The 17132-nt window shown below is 41.2% G+C and overlaps 1 protein-coding gene across 1 annotated transcript; it reads left to right on the forward strand.

Moving 5' to 3' along the window:
* Positions 1-236: 236 nt before the first annotated feature.
* Positions 237-16434, forward strand: LOC118413377. The gene is made up of 13 exons (XM_035816737.1): positions 237-394; positions 2015-2183; positions 2535-2675; positions 3130-3476; positions 3932-4078; positions 4297-4390; positions 10260-10445; positions 11195-11335; positions 11776-12542; positions 12964-13110; positions 13699-13792; positions 14099-14212; positions 14525-16434. Exons 2-13 carry the CDS (start codon positions 2030-2032, stop codon positions 14761-14763), a joined length of 2571 nt encoding a protein of 856 aa, XP_035672630.1. The 5' UTR covers positions 237-394; positions 2015-2029; the 3' UTR covers positions 14764-16434.
* The last annotated feature ends 698 nt before the right edge of the window (positions 16435-17132 follow it).

Raw genomic sequence — 17132 nt, forward strand, 5'->3', positions numbered from 1 at the left:
CATGTCCGACACTATATAATATGAATTGAACTGTTTTAGCCAAAACAGGTTGTTTCCATCACTTTCCCAGTAACACTGACGGCGTTTAAAAATAGAAATGACTACTTAATAACATCGAATGAAAACAACCAATCAGCCTAGACATAAAGGTCATGTTAGTTTAGCCTCTGACCCTTTTGTTAATTATTACACGAGGGGAGCAAAGTCGACTTTTGTCTCCTTGTCAGCGAGAAAATTTCTCGGTGTTCCAGACGCACAGGACAACAAAACTCATGACATCATATCGTGTGACTGTGTGACGTTGAAAACCTGCGTCGCCACACAGTACACAAAGCTGTCGTCTGTGAGATGCCAGTCAGTGTGTCCGAGGACTTGTAAGAGAAACCATAGACGGGTGAGTCTTTCATATTGATGTTTTTTTTTTCTTTTTGTCGCTCTCAATAATGTTGAAGTAATTGTAGGAATAAACATGCATGGCATTTAGGTAGTGAACCTTATACCTACAGTAATCAGCAGCAAACATCGTTATAGATATGATTTCAGAGTTGCAAAGTACTGCCGAAAGTGCTATCAGTGGCATCCCTGACGTGCGACAGTTTTGCGACAGTTACGGTGTCGTACGACATCGATAAATTCTTGGTGACAGTTGTGAATGTGTCTTGAAAAACTCAACTTCATTATGGCCGAAAAAAAGTTGTCGTAGTTTGTCGCCGGTTGGTTCCGTCATAGCTTGCTGAAACACCGGTACCACCGCAAGAAAAAACGCACAAGGAATGTGGCGGTGCCTTTATTACGGCGAAGTGGGGAATATTAAGATAGTCCGGTGTGTCTCGGGACTTGACATGTACAAGTTGTGGCTGGGTGGGGTGGGGGATGTCATCGTGTACAGGTCGACCTATACAGGTATCAAGAAACAAAAGTATTAAGGCATCTAGATCCTACGTAGAATAGGGTTTTTCAACTCACTACACTGTAGTCTGTGAAAAGGTATGTACATGTATATTGTTTATACAGCCTTTAGGTCTTTCTAACTTTAGACTCAGCGACATCAAATATACGCATTTCAGTGATCAGAATGTCTGTTGCTCCATCCCAGTGTCAGTGAATATCTTGCGCAGCATGCAGTTATGTAATCATTTCTAGATTAACAGGTTTGCAACGTGGCTCTAACTGTAACGAGTGCGGCTTGAAGCTGGTGAAGACTTCCGTAAAGCCTTGAATCCAGACATGAAAACTTTGTAGTGGTGTATGGCTGTGAAAATATTGCACACTGGCTGCAAGTTAAATATCAGTAACAAATCCCCTTTTCATGTAGCATATACTACCCAGTATACGTACTGTAGTATAGTACAGTTTGTCAACTGTTGGTTTATTTTGTAGGTTGACAGTTTACCAGAAAAGAAAGCCTCTAGTACGCTACCACGTCATTGATCTTTCTGTAGGTCATTCTCAGAAAATGATGCAATAAGCGATCGCAACGAGATTATGTAACCAATTGCGAAGAGCAAACGAAATGTGTGGTATCATCTGTAAAGTACAAAGGTCCCCGATCCACTTTAGATGACCACACAAGCAAACACCTTTCATTTCGATGATTGCTGATGAGAAGTTCACAAGATCTGAGTGTTGGTAGTAGCCTTTTGCTGAAGGTGACAGGATTTTTTCTAAGTGGACTGCTGTGTCGACGTATGCATGTATATGTATGTTTGTATGTACGTATGTATAGATGTATACATGTATCTACAAGGACGTCACGTTTGGGAACTGCAGCACCTGTAGAAAGGCGTGAACGAGAGTGTCAAGATTGGCTTACAGTGTGCACACTAAAGCACAACGCCCTCTTGCACTAGGTCTTTCCACTGACTCCAATGTATAACACAAATCGCACTTGAACGTAGAGGAAGTGTCCGGCCATGACGTGGCATCAACCGACAGACTGCTATAACTCATGCCATCTTTCTGCATGATATCTAGCGGTGGATATCCTTAACTTTCAGGTAATACTTCTTTGCAGTCGAACTTGTGCGCCATGAGTGAGAGGGTGACAGTGATGGCGATCTTTGAGGAGGAGGAGCCCATGACCATCCCTGGCCCTCAGGACGTCGAGAGCGGGAACTGTCTGGTGTGTGGAGAAAAGGCATCGGGCTTCCACTACGGGGTCTTCAGTTGTGAGAGCTGCAAGGGTAAGCAAATTAGCATGGTTACCGATATGCTTTTCTTCCATGGGTATGGTATGGATTGGTAATGTGCTTAGAGTCCATTATTTCATTTTTCGCATCGTAGGTGTAGTCTTATGAGTGTCATATTACCGATTCATAAAGTGGGCATTACAAAGTAAATCTCATCACTTTCGCCAATCGGGTGATGCAGTCTGTAGTGTGGTTGTGATTGAATACCATATCAAAAGATTACATGTATAAACTTGTTATAACCATACAATAAAACCGTGCATTTGCAAGCTGTATGTTTAAAGCATTTAATCGCAGTGGTTGAGTAGTCTTCATTCAAGCTGAATTATGTGTCGATTTTTGTAGGTTTCTTTCGAAGAAGTGTGCACAAAGGCAGTGTGAAGGTCTGTAAGTTTGGGAACAGGTGCTGCCTAAACCCCAGCACCAAGAGGAGCTGTGCTGACTGCCGACTCCGGCTGTGCAAGGCTGCTGGCATGAGGCCTGATTGTGAGTCTACATTTTCGGTGTACGATGATATCATAATGACAAACACGTTGTAGGACAGAAGATGCATAGAGTGCCTTGCTTTCAAAGTCGTGCTTTCGTTGTTTCCTTGCAATTTCATTGTTTCCTTACAATATACAAGGTGTCCAAAGAATTCGCACTGTTGGTGATTAATACGAGAGTCCTTCAAACCGTAATGCCTTTGGTTTTATAACAGGCTCATATTTTCATCAAATGAGATGAAATTTAAGACAAAGGTAAAGGTATATATCGTCTTGAGATTGAAATATCTGAATTTGTTGTTCAGGTTTTTATGACCGACTGAGTTGATTTCAAAATTATCACACCCCTGGAAGTCTGTTAGAAGATACGTTCCTCTAGATTTGACAAACTTACAAAATTTTGTTGGATTTCACGAGTGGAAATAAGCGTGTAAGAATCTTTGGTCATCTTTCAGGTCTTCTCACGGACGCTCAGCGCAGGTCCACGCCGCTGTGGCGGCAACATCGCCCTGCAGGCCAGTCCTCTAAACCCGGACCTTCCTCCTCACCCTCACCACTCATCAACCAAAATGGCGACATTTCATCTTCTGCATCCGGGACATCATCACCACCATGGTCTGATGACGGTAGCAGCAGCACGGCCCAGGGCATCATGGGAGACCCTGAGGTTGCCAGGATGTTCGCCAAGCCTGAACTGGTACAGCTGCTGGCTCCAAACCACCAGGAGATCATCTCTGAAATCCTGGGGTATTGGAAGAAGAATGCCAGCGAAGAACGTCGGCACATCGAGGAACTATGTAATGTGGGTGTTCGGTTGCGATCTTCAAAACGTTTTACTCTGCTGTATCCATTATATATATATGATGTAATCTACATCCCCTATTCTAAGACTTACACATTATTGGAATCCTGGTTGGAGTCTCTGCTGACAGAGACTCTAATCGGGATCTTGCAATTGGCGATTCTGCCAGATCGCAATATCTGCACTGACTATCTATCGCAATGAACTAGATAGTGTGACGTTATGCCTTGTTGCTAGCTATGTTTAGATTTAAAATCACGAAGGAGAAGAAACTACAACGCCCACTTAGATAAGGAATTACTGACATTATACAATTTGTTCAAAATTAACCGTCACCTGAGGTACAATTGTCTTGAGGGACAGCTTCTTGACAACAAGTACAGCTGCTTGAAATCTAGTGAGTTGGTTAATCATGTTTTGATGTTTCATAAAACTCATTTGTTTCCTTGATACAGGACACTCTGGCGGGCAAGACCCTTCAGGAAAAACAGCTGAACTCCCTGAAGCACGGAGATGTTTGTATTCAGAGATGCATCGCTTTCTGCAAGGCAATCCGGGGATTCAAGGACCTCTCCATCGATGATCAGATCGCGGTCGTTAAGGTAATAATAATCCTTCTCTGCAGAATATGTATGTTTCGGGTTGCTTTTGCGATAGCATGTTTGCTACTGACATGGATAGCAAGAATTTCAATCTCAAAGACTCTATGTCTGTGTCTAACGTTATATCCATTTTAACTGAGACGCCAAAGTTAATTAGGTGCTACTTTAGATCGACGGTCGCAGGTTTGCCGTTAATGAGATTACTGTCTTATTTTTAGGGATCCATGTTCGAGTACTCCATGATGCGATGGACTGTCTCTTGTCAGGAGTGTGAAATAGACAACGAAGTGACTTACCAGGTGGCAAATTTAGGTAAATGATGGCTACTACATTTATTGATACGGTATGATTTACATGAATTTGTTAAAACAGTGCGTTTTTGATAATCATTCAGCCTGTCACAATGGCCATTGACAAGTTACACTCGGATATACGGGTTACTTGACAAGTGCATGTAAATACGCGCGGCACTTACAATGTACGTGGGTACCGACAGCAGAAAAGTTTAAAAGATTTAGAAAAAACAGGTACATATTGATGAAAGAAATCGGCGTTGCAAGTAGTATCACAGAATAAAGAGACTCTTTTTACACAACCAGTGCTTTATTCTCACCGACGTTTCGGTGACCGTCTGTCACCTTCTTCAGGGCAATTCTGACTGGTTCACATTGTACTGCAGGACAGATCGATGTCGCTGCTCACAGTTCAGATGCGGTCACAAAACGAAAAAGTATTTACATATGTATATACAGACAGCTTTATGCACATATTTACAATGCGTTCCCAAACGTAAAGGAGTGTAATACATCCATAACGCAATCAGTTGTCAATTAACGATGAATTAATGTAAGTTTTTTCTACTTCTTAAGAATATTGTCCCACACGTGGCTGAGTCTGTACCCCCCCTCATCTCGGTTCATGACAGGAGACGACTTCCTAATCCATACAGCCTCCTTTATCCAGCGGGTGCATCTGTGGTCCTCTCTGTCAATCACCTTGGCCCCGTCCCAGTCTATGACACAGTTATTTCTCATGATGTGGTCTGTCACTGCTGATTTGTTCTCTTCTTTCTCAGCTTCCTTCTTCTGCGATCTAGTGTACCGTCCCCCCTTGATGTTCTCTGCCTCTTTCCTGTGTTCTGCTAGTCTGCATCCAAATGTTCTCCCTGTCTCCCCAATGTAGACTTGGTCGCAGCTCATGCATGGTATCCGATATATACAGTCTGTCTTCACAGTGTCTTGCAGTTTGTCTTTTGGATGTACCAGAAGGTTTCTCAGTGTGGTTTTCGGCTTGACTGCTGTAGCAATGTTGTGTTTGGTGAATATTCTCTCAAGAGGTTCAGTGATGCCTTTGATGTATGGTAAGGTCACCCTTCCTTTCGATGTTTCCTCTCGTTTCTTCTTGTCTTTCTTCTGCTTGGTTCTATTGCTCTGTTGTTGGACTTGTCTGAATGTCCAGTCCGGGTAGCCACACCGGGCAAGGGCAGACTGAATGTGTTGCATCTCCAGCTGTCTGTCTGGTTCTTCCGTGACGACTGCCTTGCACCATGTCTCTTTATTCAGTGACGTACCAACCTGATGAAACTGTTCACGGAAGTAGTATCACACCGAGTGATTCTAATAGTAAGTGTACTGTTAGGTAGACTCCCACTCGCACACTACAACTACCATCTTCTCAAGTGTTTCTGGATATACATCCGGGCGCGCACACTTGCAACAGGGTAGATTAACAGCCATTCGGTATCGCTGGATTAACCCTACCCAACCTCCAACCCCTCCCCCATCAGCTGACCCCTTCCCATCTCCAGCCCACCCCCTCTGACGTGGTTTTGTACATGTGATTGTAGTGTACACCAAGGGCTTCATGGACACCTACATGAAGTGGGTTGAAGGTATGGCAAAGCTGAACGTGGACCCGATCACAGTACACCTTCTCTGTTGCGTGGTCGTCCTATCACCTGGTAGGTGTTTCCCAAACAGGCGTTTCTTATACTCATTTGCATGCCTTCTGACTTGATTCCATGGCGAAGTCAGGTCCTCCTGAAGTAATGATAGCACAAATCTTTGAGATTCAGTGCATGTGCTGATTCTTTGAATCAAACGGTAGTCTGTAGATATTGTGATGCATGCTAGCCTGGTGATGTCGAGTCAGACGTCGTTCGTGAAGAAGCCCCTATTCTAAAAAAAATTTTGTAAGATCATTTGTCCACATTTCTTGTATGTGACAATCTGCATGAAGACTGGAAGCCAATACGGGGATCCAATCTGGCCTTGCCTTGTTCGCCACTCCAGATCGCCAGCATATTGCCGACCGTGACACACTGGAAAAGGCTCAGGAACAGTACACAGACTGTCTGCAGGCCTACTGCAAGGTCGCCTACCCGAATGAGCCGATGATGTTTCCAAACCTCCTCGGCAAGCTGACGGAGGTCCGCAGTGCCGGACAGGCCTTCGAGAACGGCCTGCGGCCAGACTACGAAACCATGCTTAGAGTGCAGCCACTGATATCGGAGATTTGGCCCAGAAAGTAGCGTGAATATGCCAGAAAAAAATCCATAGATTAATGTGTAGTACAGCAAACGTAGGAAATCGATGTATAAATGGCCCTTGTAGCCATGATGCCTTGTTCAAGAAGTTGTACAACAATAATTGCATGCTCTCTGAAGTGCACATGACAGCTATCATTGACATATATGCTTGTATCACAAACCTCACACAACATTATGAATACCTCACAATGCAATGGACGGATGGACACTCCTTGCAGATCGTCTGTGGTTTGTACACTTTCCAAGACTGAATATCAAAAACATTATATCAATCAGAGATAGCATTTATATCAACGAACGATTGAACGATTTCTATCAATGTACACTTGAGATGAAACATGTCTATATGGTATTACTTATTTGTTCATCATGATTCTATCCTTAGAGAGTATAGACTCATTTTGATTCTGCTTTATGGACAAAAGTAGTCAGCATTGTATTATCGTGAGACACAACTTATAACACTTACCACTATGTATGTATATACCAGCTGTAATTGCATTTTTCTCTGCACTTATGCAAATGAAGGCATGCAAATGAGGGTATGAGAATACGCTGAGTATAGTGGCGTTCTTGAGCTGCAGTGAGACCCGAAATGAGTAAGAGGCATGATTAACGCTGTACAAACGGACATACGCCTAATAAGAAAGCAAAGAAAGTCGTAACCTGTCACAATGACACCGACAATCGTCCAACATCACAAAGCGTCAACGTTACTAGTGCTACAATAAAGTTATGATGCCCGTGCAATTTAATACATGCAAGTTATCGCTCCTTACTTGTTTTGGGTATCCTCTAGACTTTTAGACACCATTTGATTATAGACATCGACTGAGCCACGTTTATCAATTCATTTTGATTCCAATGTTTCTAAAATTAGGCGACTACCGCCTTTTCAAGATGTCAACCAGGAGAGCATTCTATTTCCAAACCTATAAAGGAACCTGCTGTTTTCGATAAATATAATCTATTTTTCCCATGTGCTCTGTTGGTACCCAGAATTATACATGAGTAACATTACAACTACCTCATTCCAGTGGCAAGAGTTGTTTACCTATATGTGTGGATGGTGTTCAGCACCAAGGACAGGTGTATTTGCCATGTGCAGACAATGAACAAATGCAGGAATCACTTCATATATATATGTAACCGTGGCGACAGTAAGTAAGAAAAGCCTGCAGCAGTCAACACGGCTATCTAACATGGTTTGCAAGATTAGAATATAATGCATACCACGCTATTCACATCCTATTCATCAAAGTCTGTGTCCCTTAAACAACAAGGTGTTTGAATAATACACTGGCATTGGTCAATATGGGTAGCATCTCTGCCAATGAAAATGCTAAAGACATATTCAAATCAACCAATCACAGAAAATTTCAAAGAAATCAAAATCTCTCCTCCAGGGAGAATGGTAATAATAATTTGTTCCGCAAGGCGACGCTTCTGTAAGAGTACTTAGTACTGCATTGCGCTGTACTTGTTGTAAACTTTCGCCCCTCACTACAATTTACTAGTCTCTACCAGACTCCGGATCGCTGGAAAAATCGTAGAAATGGAACAAATCAGAGGAGTAAGCCGGCCAGAGGAATATAACCGGCCAGGGAACAGCACGCGATCGTCGGAGTCTGTTGTTTATGGCCTTTCAACTAACCGAAAGTCGACAGACTCCTTGGATCGCGAGCTGTTCCTTGGCCGGTTATATTCCTCTCTATTTGTTCCATTTCTACGATTTTCCAGCGATCCGGATTTACGTCAAATAAAATTGCTTCCCTACGAATTACGGGAAATTAAGAAGGCCCGTCTACTTACATAAAGGAGCATGGAGACCCCAACTTCTCAGTACTGACAGTAGTCCCATTACTAGCCTGATTAAAATCGCGCTCCTAGCGCCGGCCCTATAGTATTGCTCCTAGCGCCGGCCCTATAGTATTGCCGCCGCCCTAGGGGAGGGGGTCATTAACAGTTATATAGAAAGTAGATTCCCTCATTTTAGACACATGAGTAGCGCTGACAAGTTTATATTTCTCATGCGTTTTGACAAACCGACCATAGCTAAACCCATACAGTCCTACATTTTCACTATTACCAAGGAGCGAGAAGAAGCCGAACTTTTGTGTTAGACTAGATTTGTGATACTTTTATATGTATATATCTTGACTTGTTGTGACCTGTACTTAGCTCGGTTGGGCAAAACTGTACAATAAACGTCTTCATTCATTAACCCCAGCCAGCGAGAGATTGAGTAAACAAGTAATGAGTAAACAAGAGTAAACACAGGCTATCTCATTACATTCTGATAGCTTTTGAGTCACGTGACTAAAAGTACCCAATCAGAAGCTTCATTCTTCAGACTACCTGACTGACTGGAACTACAGGATACGAGCTCGAGGATACACAAGCTCACACAAGCTACAAGTAGCTGATACGTATGTAAGCGTTTTTTTTCCAGTGAAGATCTGCTTATGTTTCACTCTAATGTCTTCATAACCATATGTTATGAGGGATGTCAATTATGTGTCGTACCGGGCGCGCTGGGCGCATGTGAAGGCGATGAGCGCCCTGTAGGTGGTCGATGCATGGTTGTTTTGGTTTTAAAATGGGGAGGGGGGCTTTCTTGGGGGTTGTGGCTGGCCTCTTGCCGTCGTTTGCAACAAAATTATGTACCGACGCGATTAGGTACATATGTATTTATTCATAAATGTTTCTAACGAAATATCTGTTAGTACCTGATTTGTACTCAGGTACGCAGGTTGCTGTCGTAACGTTACGTGACCACGTCCACATACCTGTCATGCTGAAACCACTTTACAACCGAAACGCCTCCGACTTCATGACAGTGACCCCTGAGCTCGGACTCTAATCTTTAAAGGTTATAGAGTCTCAAACAGGCATGGCAGGAGGTATACATGAGCCCACCGTCTTCATGACCTTCCTCCCAAATGCAGACAGCACACAAATAATTGTCATGAAAACAACTACGTCGGTCGGTAAATCATGAGCAGCCTACTGCCACGTCTCTTGTACTATTTAAACGAGCAGTAACGTTATACTCTTAGTAAATGTAGTACTGAATACTATTGTATGCAACACAAACGACATAGAAATTGTTAAGAAGCTGGTATAGCCACAAGTATTTTTAAGTTATGGTCTGTGGTTTCAGCATGACATTTATTTTTTTTAATTAAATATGACATCTACTGTTATTTGTCATGATATTTTTGTGGTAAGCACTTTGGGGAAATGTTGTTATTAAAATGACTGATTCACATAGCCATGTTGTTATTGTTGGTGTATGGTTTCGTGAATCATGATCATCACACTATTGCAGTTAGATTTACGATGTAATTAATGATAATAAACAATGATAAACCATGCATTGTACATCACATCAAGTGAATGGTGCCATGATATGCGTGGTGTCGGTAACAGTGCCCCCTATATCATTTGACAATAGAAACCAGATTTTTTTTAGCAAATAATGGATCATTTCAAATTTATGATCTGCATAAATACATTTCTTCTTTGCTATTGTTGTCACCAGTGCTAACCTATGGTTTATTATGTAAACCTTTGCTATGTTTATTCTACTAAAAGACCACAGGCTTGATAAACAAATTTGTTTCTGTCCAGGAGTAAATGATAGGACCATGACTAACCAGGTGACGTTAGCAGAGATCTTTGATGAGGAGTTGTCTAAGGACGGAGATGGAGTCGACGTTCCTCCACCTATGGAGCTAGCTGCCGGGGACTGTCTGGTGTGTGGAGACAAGGCCTCCGGATTTCACTATGGAGTCTTCAGCTGTGAGGGCTGTAAGGGTGAGCATTTGAATAAGAGGGTCTGCATGCCTTACTGTACTTTTGTGAGATGTAGCAAGCTGTTTTCATTCACTACTTATCATAGCCATTTGCTCTAGATTTGATGTTAAGGGTTGTCTGTAAATCATTCATAATTGGTCCCTTTAATTCTACATAGCATCTTTTTGATTATTCTGATTTCATGCTTTAGGGGCATTGACAAATTGTTCATGTCAGAAGACAAGATGCCAGATTTTCAACAAGTCACAAGGGAGCATCTGGTTGTGTATTTACAGACTACTAGTACTTTTGTCAGGTCATCCTATGGAATACCATAGAACAATCCAATCAAGTCATACTCAAAACCTAACATAACATTAATGGTAATCATTACCGGTCCTCTAACCTAGGTACCATCCAACGCAGTAACCGCTGGTTCAATCTTTTGCGTCTTTTGCGTCCTAGCCATGGAGCCAGCAAAAAGATTGAGCCTGGGGTTACTACTGATTGCTATGGAAAATGGTATCCAGGCTACTGCGAGTCCTCCTGAACTTACCATTAACTGTTTCTGACCCTCCTAAATTTACCATTGAGTGTTGCCAGGATCCCCCTGTGCAGACCCTCAAACAACAAGTCAGAAGTAGATTGACTGATGAAATATATTTCTTCTTATTTTTTTTCGCTCTGCATCACATAGATAATAAACCAGGGAAGATCATATTCGGAGGGTGAGTGAACTTGTTAACGAAGTTATCCTCTCACTACTGCAGGATTTTTCCGCCGAAGTGTGACCCGAGGCCATGTGAAGGCCTGCAGATGGGGGAACCAGTGCAGTATGGACCTGTACACCAGGAGGAGATGTCCCGAGTGTCGCCTCAGGTCCTGTAAGGCTGCTGGCATGAGGCCTGACTGTACGAATTCCTTACATTTGTTTTTGTTGTCTATATGATCTTATTGTTAACCTTGTACCTGACAGTATTTTTACATGGTCCAAATGCCAGAAACGTTTAAAGTTAGATGTTCCCCCAATCATTACAGTACAATACTTAGTAACTTACATACATATGTATCAAAGTTTGTTTTTGTTCTGTTGGGTCATAACGAAGTGTACCTCAGTGTTGTTTGTTTATAGCTTGTCAGCTGTGGCATATGTTTTCTTGAATAATGGAATTACAGTGTATAATAATTTGTATAGTACAGCTGTTTCAGTTTAATCCATTAACACTCCCGGTACATGTTTGGGTCAAAATGCACAGGCGTCGCAATTACACACTTGTTGTAATCTTTTCCTTTCTAACTCTTGACACAAAAAGTAGGTTGAGTGCTTCTAAAAGGTCTAACTGCTTTCCAGGTCTGCTCACCCAGGCCCAGTGTAGGTCCAAGTTATTGTGGCGAAAATCCATTGCACCAAAACCAGTCAAGTCCGAACGCGCAGCGTCATCTAGTACCACTAATAGTCAGGACTCACCAACCATGCCCAATCCGGACCAGAGTGGAGTTCCTGACGAGGTTTCTCACAAAAGCAGTCTTTCACCAGCTGCTCCAGAATCAACCTACACAAGGAGCATCTCTCATGATGCTCTCAAATGGGTTACCTCAACAGAGAACAAACAGTCTACAGAGGATGACGACACACATTCTACTGTCAGGGAAGTGACGTCCCCGTCTGTGGATTCAGTGCATGGCCCATCCAGATCTGTGTCCACAGGCAGCAATGACATGTTGTCCTTCATTACTGTCCTTGACACTGACTCAGAGGTTGGGTCTAATGCGACATCACTGGAAAAAATCGCAGATGTGGAGCCTATCATTGTAGGAAAGGAGGAAGTTGTGACTGTAGCACCTGAAAAATGTAAGAAAGAGGAGGACACGGAACTCGTCGCCGAGACGCTGCTATCTCTTCAGACTTCAGACGGCAAAGGAGCCGAGTCAGACCCCATCCGCAGGAGATATTTGCCCGAGGATCTCTCCCAGGTAGCGCGGATGGAGAATCTGTTTGTGAGACCAGACTCCATCCAGGAGCTGGACAAACAACACCAGGAACTCATCAAGGCGATACTGGAGCACTGGGGACAGAACATTGAGTCTGAACGCAAACATGCCATAGCAATGTGGGAGGTGTGTAGTGTTGTACCTTAACCTGGGCTTTTAGGCTTCTGACTGTTTTGTGTAGCATTATCCTGTAAAACAGAGCTAAAAATTTGTTCCAACAAGACAAAAAGTAAGCTATATAGTAATCACATTTACTGCAGTATTTCTCAGAATTCATTCGAGTGATCAATAAGTTGTGAATAAGACTGCAGTAGGACATTTAAAAGCATAATGCACTAATTTGTTGTGTTGCAATAAAGTCTTATCGCTGTACTTGTTCCGTACCAACACATGTACTGAGGAACGTTCATACTAATCATAAAGATCTTATGTATGTGTGCTCCCTTTCCAAACATGCATGTACCAGCTGGGGTTCTTCTCTAATCCATAGACTGCAGGAAACTGTAAATTTTATACCTAAACCATTGGTCATAATTCCTTTCTTCAGGACACAGAAGCTTGTAAGACCCTGCAGGAGAAACAGCTGCGGTATGTGGAGCATGGAAACAAGTTTGTGGAGAGGTACATCTCCTTCTGTCGGACCCTGCATGGCTTCAACAGTCTCCACGTGGAAGACCAGATCAACGTTGTCAAGGCAAGTTCTACAATGGTCTGACTATTGATACCTTATCGAATATTGATGCCTTGGATCTGAACTTTGTTGGTATATTCTTACAGTATTTCTGAATCAGTGTTTGTAGGATTTGAGCCATGTGCCTGATGACTCACATTTATTCACTCACAATTTAGTTTATTGTCCATTGTTGTAACTAAAGGGTTAGATGTTTTTGCACATAGATAAGTATAAGTCAATAAGTGGTAAAAAAATAGACTTTGCTGCTTTTTCCAATTAGGCTTTTTATGTTGGTGTATTTTGTAGTGCATATTTGCCCAGTATAACGTAGTCACCTAGTCACATGATGAAGAAAAAAGACTAAAGCCGTAAAGGGCATACTAGTTACTTAAAATGAAAAATTCCTTAACACATCCTCTGGCAATACTGTAAATTTCAGCACATGTAGTGAACACAGCCTGATTAAATCCCGCTTGTACAATGTACCTCCTTTAAAGGATGATGCTAGAGACACAATTAGAAATACAGAAATATCACATTGTTCTTTTATTTGAATTTTGCTATTGTTTGTTGATTTCGGCCACAAACTATAACGTTAACATTTTACAGGGATCCATCTTTGAGAACTTCATCATGCGTGGACCAGTCTTCTGTAAAGAAACAGGTTTGGATGTCAACATCGCTCAGCGCCTAACAGCTATGAGTAAGTTGTCTTGTTCTGTCTAGAGGTTTAAACTACTAGTCACATTGATGCCACCATGGTTTAATAGTTACATGACTCATGTAGTTCATTGATAAGTTTGTTCCAACACAAGCCAGCATCACAAAGAAGGAAAATATCTTGCTAATACGTTTGTTTATCTCCTTGATTAAGCTTTCATTTCATTTCCTTTTCTTTAAATGTTATATGTACATGGTATATGCATAATGTCAATGCAATGAGAGACCACAAAAAATGATTCCAGAATAAAACGAAGAGATATACTATGAATTGCTCGTACCATTCCAGTGTACACGCAGGAGTTCACCGACAGGGTGATGAAGTGGTGTGAGGGAATGTGGAAGCTGAACGTGGACCCCATTACAGTGCACCTTCTGTGCTGTTCTGTCATCCTGTCACCAGGTCTGTACTTAATCAAGGGGATATCTCACTGAAGTAAATGTGACATGTTGGCAGTGTTGCTGTGTTCTAAATTGAATTTGTGTTACCCATGATAAAAAGCCATGATTTTATCATGGGAATATCATGCTAAAAGTATTGACTTAAAAGGCAACAAAACACACAAAGTTCCACGGCCGCTGAGTATGAAGATGCTTGATTGTGAAGATTTTGTGACCGAAAACAGTTGTCATCTTGATTTGAAAAACGTCAGTCTATAAAAACCTTTCTGACAAACAAGAAGCACTAGAATTAAATAATATCTTGATCTTTCAGACCGTGCCAATGTGAGAGGTGGGGAAATACTTGAAAAGGCCCAAGAGAAATACATAGAGTGCCTGCAGGCGTACTGTAAGGTGGCTTACCCCGACCAACCGCTGATGTTCGCACGGCTGATGGGCAAGCTGACGGAAGTGCGGGAGATCGGCGCATCATGTGAAAAACACCTGCGACCTGAGTGTGCCAGCATGATTCAGGCACAACCCCTGGTGTCAGAAATCTGGCAGAAAGACTAAAATAGGAAGGAAAGGCTACATACAAACATATCTTTACAGTGTAGACTGCAAAAGTGTTTGGTAAGTTCTTTGAACAATGGGTGGAATTACATTGAAGGAATTTTGGATGCAATCATATCATGATTTTAAGATAGCTTTGGTCAGGTTATAAGTTTTGAAATTGAACTTTGAATTAAGATCCCTGTGTCACTGTTCATATTATAGAAATAGACACCAAGATGTTCAGGATGTCAGTGTTTCTTCTGTATCATTTATATGTATTTGGGATATTTCTATATCATTGTATATGCTTTTTCCAAAGGCATCCAGTAATTAAGTGGACTAATATTGTGATATGATATATATATGATATGTATCACATGTTGATTATGAAGCTAAACTTCTTCCTGTTGTGATTTTGTTCTGTAACATTGTTGGCTACAGTGTAAATAAACCAGGGCAAAGGTTATGGGAGGGAAAAGGACGCCATTTATGTGGCTCACAGCACAGAAGTAAGCATGCAGATGCATGTACAGAGAGAGAATATATACAAAGCTGTATCCTTGGTGAGAGGGCAATCATAATCCAAAGGTTTTGCTAATTGAACAATATCTTAGCTTGTTAAAAATGCCTGGCAACAAAGGGGAAGGGTTTGGTAAATAAAGCAAAGGTGTAAATATTTCTTAGTAAATATGTTGCAAGCTAGCATTAACTAAGCTGTTGAAAACAAAAAAAAATATCTATAGTTGAGAAGAAATTATTCTTGCAAATTGTACAAAAACATTTGTGTAGCAGATAGTATTACAACAGTTGTGATAAACGTATATTACAATTTGGCTTCTCATAATACAATGTAGAAACACATTATACAGTTGGAGTACAATAACCAGTAAGCCTTGTATCCATTTGATTCTATTACATGTATATCTAAAATTTATGTTCACTCATTTGATCACTTCCCTTTGGAATTAAGTCTGGCGCCTGTAGTAGAGAGACAATTGGCATTAAATATTTGCTGGAAATATGGGCAAGATACTAATTGCCTTTGATTCACAGAGTTCTCGCAATGGCATAGATAGAATGGTCATTTGGACATTTGACCCCTGCATATGACACCTATAATTCAGAAAATAATCGATGCACTGGACTTATGGACAAAATGATGGTACAGGGTCCAGATTTTTAAAAATACTTGTATGTGTGTGTGTAGACACACATCAGAAAGGAAACTCTAGACTTGTATTCAGGTGACCGTGTTGGCAAAATTGAGGTATGTGGATCTACAGTAGTACTTTTTCCCATCCAGACTTTTATTAAGGGCCACCTGCAGTGAACAGCTTGATTGTTGTATGTTGTGAAGTGGTTAGCTGGTACCAGTGATCATTTTGTGTAACGGTTCTTGACTCAACTTTCAGCTACTAGTATATATCCCCATGTACAGTTTGCAATACTTTCAAACAATGGCTTTGTGGTAACTACAAAATGCATGACATTTCATTGTACATGTTGTCATCATTTGTTACACTCCTTGTGTGGTAATGTGAGTACATGCATATTACATGGTACTTTCAGCCACAAACACCTGACAGGTGCAGTTACTGTGTTTTGTTTTAAGCACAATTGTGCTTCGGTTTCTAAGGAGAGATAATGTGCTGATCATCATTCAATTTCTAGAACAATTTATGCCACTTATCCTTGCCGTTGTTATAATTTGGTGTATTTGTCTTGGAGATTTAGACACCTCACCTTACCAGTCCTGTAGCCTCACCGCTGTTAGCAAAAATATATTTTCTGACGATTACTAGTACTCTATTTTTCTTACAGACAGCAAATGCATTAGATTTAACATTTCTTGGTCCTCCTAACCTGTACTTTTCATTGGATGCAAAATTTTGTCCAAAAGAGACACTTTTATTTTAAAGTAGTTTCTGGTAACTTTCACACTCATTCACAATTCTAACATAAGAATTGTTTAACAGAAAGAAATAGTGATAACTAGCTATAGAGTTCAGCAACCTCATGCCTTCATGAAATATGGAGGAGCTTTTGTAGATTTTATGCAAATGACTTGCATATTTATCTTTGGTGCTGTTCATCATTGACAAACTTACACATGTCACAAGTATAAAATTCCCATCATTTATCATTAAATGGTTTTGCCATTTTTGCATAGATTATGCGAATCTGTTTCTCCTTTGCATATTTGGATGTATTTTTCGTACCACCTACCATGCATGAATTACAAGTCCAATTATGGAAAACAAGAGAATTGTACAATTTTGTAATCAAGTATGCAAATTAAGTCCTTATTTGCATAACATGTATATCATTATGGACATCTTTGCCTAAGCTAACTGCATGCCTAAAATCATGAAAAATCGCATCAACAG

Source organism: Branchiostoma floridae, chromosome 4 (assembly GCF_000003815.2).
Source record: "Branchiostoma floridae strain S238N-H82 chromosome 4, Bfl_VNyyK, whole genome shotgun sequence".
Classification (NCBI taxonomy): domain Eukaryota; kingdom Metazoa; phylum Chordata; class Leptocardii; order Amphioxiformes; family Branchiostomatidae; genus Branchiostoma; species Branchiostoma floridae.